At 59.6% G+C, this 5,680-nt stretch overlaps 1 protein-coding gene across 1 annotated transcript in view; it reads left to right on the top strand.

The window, feature by feature from the left end:
• Positions 1 to 5,680, top strand: part of MYO7B (myosin VIIB) — a 107,070-nt gene that overhangs the window by 91,891 nt on the left and 9,499 nt on the right. The window contains exons 29-32 of the mRNA XM_014550391.1: positions 103 to 276; positions 2,455 to 2,682; positions 3,563 to 3,730; positions 5,624 to 5,680. The exon at positions 5,624 to 5,680 is cut by the window's right edge and continues 16 nt beyond it. Coding sequence (XP_014405877.1) covers positions 103 to 276; positions 2,455 to 2,682; positions 3,563 to 3,730; positions 5,624 to 5,680 — 627 coding nt within the window. The remainder of the gene's footprint in view (positions 1 to 102; positions 277 to 2,454; positions 2,683 to 3,562; positions 3,731 to 5,623) is intronic.

Here is a 5,680-nt window from a genome sequence, read left to right as displayed (position 1 = left end):
CTGGCCAGAGCTCTGGGGCGAGAAGGGAGCGGGCCAGGGCGCCGGAGCTCCGCAGGCAGCAGCGCGGCCCTGGAGCCGAGGGACTGCCTGGCCTTCCCCCAGGCTGTCAAGTCCAGGAAGCACATCCCGGTGCACGTCATCCTGGCGACGGGGCAGAGCCTGACCGTCACAGTGGACTCGGCCTCGACCTCGCAGGAAGTCTGCCTGCACATCGCCCTCCAGCAGGGCCTCCGCGACCACCTGGGCTTTTCCCTCCAGGTCGCCGTGTACGACAAGGTACTGGGCAGCCCCTCCATCCTCCACCCGGCTCCCAGGCCAGCTCAGCCCATGAGCCACACAGCCCGGCCACTGCTCTTCCTCCCAGTGGCCAAGACAGAGGTACACACACTTACACACTCACACATTCACAGATATGCAGTCAGTCACACATGCACACACACACATACACGCGCACACACACATTCTTATACACATACTCACACCCAAATGCACATACACTCTTATATGCACACACTCACACACATACACTTATATACTCACACATACACACTTATACACACATACACACACAGAGAGAAACACTCACATGCACACATTCTTTCATACACTTACACATATCCACTCACAGATATACACATACACCCACTCTGTCATGCACACTCACTCTTACACACACATGCACACTCTCTCGCACACATGCATGCACACACACTAACACACATGAATGCACACTCACACACATGCATGCACACACTCCCTCACGCACACATACAAGCATACTCGCTCACACACATGCATGCACAGTCTCACCCACATGCACACTCACTTGCACACACATGCATGCACAGACTCACACACACATACATACTCTCTCACACACACATACACACTTTCTCACACACACTCTAACACACATTCTTATACAAATACTATATACACATAAACACTCTCTCACATACACACATACATACTCTCTCACACATATACATGCATGCACACTCACACACATATACACTCACACACATGCATGCACAAACTCTCACACATACACATACACACACACAAACTCTCTCTCACACACACATGCAGACTCTCTCTCACACACACATATATACACTATCTCTCACACAGGCATACACATTCTCTCATATGCACCATGCACACTCTCTCACACACACATGCATGCACACTCACTCACACACATGCATGCACACTCTCACTCACATATACACTCTCACACACACAGGCATGCACACACTCTCTTACACACACATATACACTCTCACACACATGCACCATGTCACTCACACACACATGCATACACTCTCACACACACACGTACACTCACACACATGCATGCACACACATGCATGCACACACAGATGCACTCACACACACTCTCACACACATCCACACACTCACACACATGCACACTCACATACACATACACTTTCTCACACACGTGCATGCACACTTTCTCACACACATGCACCATGCACACTCTCTCACATACATATGCATGCACTCTCACAAACATGTACACTCACACACACATATATACACTCTCACACACATGCATGCACACTCTCTCACACACATGCACCATGCACACTCACACACACATGCATGCACACACTCTGTCACACACATGCACACTCTCACACACACATGCATACACACACTCACTCACATATACTCTCACACACATGCATGCACACTCTCACACACATATACACTCTCTCACACACATACACACTCTCGCGCACACATGCACACTCTCACACACATGCACACTCTCAGACACACATGCATGCACACTCTCACTCACACACATGCATGCACACACACGTATATACTCTCTCACACACGCATACACTCTCACACATGCACAATGCACACTCACACACATACATGCATGCACACATTCTCTCATGCACACATGCCTACACATACACACTCACTCACAAAAATGCTTCATCACCAGGCACCCATCCTCCTGCCCCATACTCCCCTGCTCCACCCGGGGAGGCCCATGGCAGCCCTCGGCCCAGTGCCCCCCGCACGTCTTGCCAGCCCTCACCTGAGCGGCCCCACATAGCCAACCCCAGGCACCCACACGTCCCACCCGCCCTCACTGTGGGGACAATGCCCATGCAGCAGATGCGAGGGCCCCACGGCCAGCCCCACCGGACCCACATCCTAAACCACCCAAATGCCCAGTCTTGGCCTCCCTCATGCCAACCAGCGAGTTCAGGGCACCACCCTTGTCGTGGCAGCGGCGGCACCAGCCCTGCCTCCCCAGGGGGCCAGTGGGGGAGTAAGGGAGTGACAGGTGAGCCAGATCCCGGTGTGGAGGGTCCCCAGGGTCCCCTGGAGCCCACAGTGGGTGGCTGAGAGCAGGCATCCCCTGGTGCCTGTGCACAGCGCCCTGACCCCATGCCCGTCTGGCCTCAGTTCTGGTCCCTGGGCAGTGGGCGCGACCATGTGATGGATGCCATTGGCCAGTGCGAGCAGCTGGCGCGGGAGAGGGGCGAGAGCGAGCGCCAGTCGCCCTGGCGCCTCTACTTCCGGAAGGAGTTCTTCAGCCCCTGGCACGACCCCCAGGAGGATGCTGTCAGCACCGAGCTCATCTACCGCCAAGTCCTCCACGGGGTCTGGTCCGGCGAGTACAGCTTTGAGAGGGTGAGGGGCTCCCCCAGGGCTGGGGCTGGCAGTCCCCGGGGCTGCTGGCGGCCTGGCTTCAGGGCGCTCCCGCCAGCCTCCATGTCCTCTTTCCTCGCACCAGGGTGTGCTGGTGCCTCTTCCCAGCAGCTGGCAGGGAAGCCCCCATCAGCCCAGGCCTCGCTCAGGGCAGCTGTTGGTGGGGTGGCAGGGCCGGCTTCGAGGTCATGGCTTGGTCTCGGCCCTGGTTGAGCGCCCCGTGCCTCCTCGAGCAGCGTGGCCTGGGCTCTCAGGCCCTCGTCGAGGAGAGCAGAGGTGGCCCGAGCTTCGTAGGCCCGGAGCATCGAGGGAAGGAGGGTGCGCTGGAGGGCGGAGGGACGGAGCCCCTGTGCGGTCACCCCTCCAGCTGTCAGGGAGGATGGCGCAGTGGGCAGGGAGCCAGGGCTGGCCGGGCCCTGAGGGCAGCAGCTGCAGGAGAGCAGGGTGACTGGCCCCCACGGGCACTGGAGACAGGACTGAGTCTGGGTCTCGCAGACCCACCCCTGAGTGCTTGCAGTAGCCCCTCAGGGTGGCCCTGGCCCCCTGTGACCCGGGAGGCCTGGGTGAGACAGGGTACAGGCCTGGCCCGCATGCACCCCCGCAGTGATGTCAGGGTTCTGCCCAGGCCTCCACCCTCGGGGCTCCCTGAGGGCTGGAGAGGAGCCCCCTGGCCCCGAGGGCACAGGGTGGGTGCACCGCTGGGTGGGGAAGGGCAAGTTCTGTCCAGAGGAGGGTCAGGCCTGGCAGCTGCTCCTGCTCCAGGTCGGCCTGAGTGCTGGCCATCGCTGCTGGGGGTTGGGGTTACAGCTTGCCCCTCACCGGCACGTCTGTCTGGCTCACCGGCACGTCTGTCCGGCTGCAGGAGGAAGAGCTGGTGGAGCTGCTGGCCCGGCACTGCTACGTGCAGCTCGGCGCCTCCGTGGGGAGGGAGGCCGTGCAGGGACTGCTGCCCAGTTGCGTGCCCCCCAAGCTGTACCGGACCAAGCCGCCGGAGCAGTGGGCTGGCCTCGTCACCGCCGCCCTTGCCCAGGTCAGCCTGCGGGCCTGGCTCTCCCTTGGGGGTGGGGCTGGGGGAGGCCCACCCTCTGGGCACAGGAACTTGACTTGCCAGTGAGCACAGCTCTGGGGCCTCAGGTCTACCCAGGCCCTTTCCGTCAGCGCTGGTCACAGGCCCGGCCCACGCGCTGCCTCCTTTTGAGTTGGCAGCGTGGGTCTGGATGGCTCATCCCACTGGTCTCGACCACAGCGTCTGTCAGGGCCCGGCCTTCGGGCACAGAAGGGCCCCGCCCGGCTCTGCCCTGGCCCAGTCTTTCTGGCTCCCTGAGCCCTGGGTGCTTGGGGCCTGCATTAATCCTCCCACCCCCGCCCTCCCTGGCACATGGGCCGACAGCCTGACACAGGGAGGGAGGCCCGCCCCACCCAGGGGCTCCCATGGCAGGAGCCACCCAAGTTCAGAGAAGGGCATTGCAGATGACGCCGTCTGGTGCTGCCCTCGAAGGCGGCCTGAGGTGGGTGGTGGCAGGGCCCTGGGTGCCTCTGGTTTGGGAAATGCTATTGCTCTGTCCTGCCCATGGCGGGCAGTGGAAGGCGCTGGCGAGTCCTGCAGCAGGAGGCCTGGCTGTGGGCTGTGCCAGGCACGCGCATTCCTCGGACAGGATGGGGGCAGGGCCCTCCTGGGTGTGGATGCTGCTCCTCGGCCTGAGTGGATGCGTCTGCGTCTGCGAGAGGCGTGGGCTCTTCAGGGCTCAGGGGAGAGGGCGGGGCCAAAGGCCACGGAACCTCAGGGACCATGAGTAAGTCGTGGCTTCGTAACTTAGGAAGGGAAGTTAGGGGGAGGGTACAGAATTGGGAAATTTCCCCTCACCCCTTTTTTTCCAAAGTGAATGTAGTTTCACTGATTTTTTTTCATTAAACGCTTAAAGAGTACATTACCCAATAAATCAGAAAATACAGACAAGTAGGAGAGAAAAGCAAAACCATCATGAGGTGATCATGCTTAACACTGTGATACACATCCCATCCTCCCAGACTCCTTTATCGACGTGCACAACTGAGATGTGAATATGATGAGCAAGAAATACGCCTTTTAAAGTAGAAAGCTCATATTCTATGACATCTCCACCTGCCTCCTCGCCTGGCCGCGCAGCCTGTCCCGGGACTTTAGGTTCATTTCAGTGGCCGCATGGTGTGCACTAATGCCTTATAACTCACTTTTCTGATGCCTGTTGGTGAGTGTTAAGGTCATTTCCCATTTTTCACTGTTAAACACGAGGGAACCACTTTGCAGATACAACCTCCACTCACTCGGTTTACTCATCAGGTTAAATCCCGGAAGAGGGGCCGCGAGCGTCGCTCTGCGCGTGTGGCCGCGGCCAGGCCCTCCGGCGTGGGCGCCCCTCATGGTCCCAACGTGTGTGACCACTTTTTAAAGCAGGAACAAGGGAAATATTTTATTCAACAAACAGTAAAGAGAGTGCTCAGTGCGCACACAGAGCAGTGGAGACGGAGGAAAGGGGAGGGTGGGGGACAGCAGGAGAGAGGGGGAGGGGCTGAGGGGGAGGCCCCTGAAGGTGCCCCCCAAACATGCGGAAGGAGAAAGACAGGCACCGAGGACAGGGGGACTCCAAGACAGGCCCTGCCCAGAGCCAGGTCCGACCGCGAGGCACGCTTGGCCAGCGCGCAGCCAGGAGCCCACGGACACTGCAGGGCCCTCGGCCTTCCCAGAGGCAGCCGGCCATCGGTGCGTCCGATGCTAAAGAGGAGGAAAGCCCGCCTCCTTTTTCCACACCAGCTGTGGAGGGTCCTCCCCAGGGCGGTGAACGGAGGCTGCCTCCGCCCCAGCCTCCCCACCGCGCGCGTGTTTGCTGAGGGGGTGCCGGGTGAGGGAGCCGAGGGTGATGGTGCTGACTCCGTGTCTGAGCAGGTGCCGCACACCCAGAAGCAGGCGGTGCAGGAGCAGGTGGTGGGCGCCGCCCGCCTG

Source organism: Myotis brandtii, unplaced genomic scaffold (genome assembly GCF_000412655.1).
Source record: "Myotis brandtii unplaced genomic scaffold, ASM41265v1 scaffold600, whole genome shotgun sequence".
Taxonomy (NCBI): Eukaryota; Metazoa; Chordata; class Mammalia; order Chiroptera; family Vespertilionidae; genus Myotis; species Myotis brandtii.
This window is presented reverse-complemented; position numbering and strand designations above follow the sequence as displayed.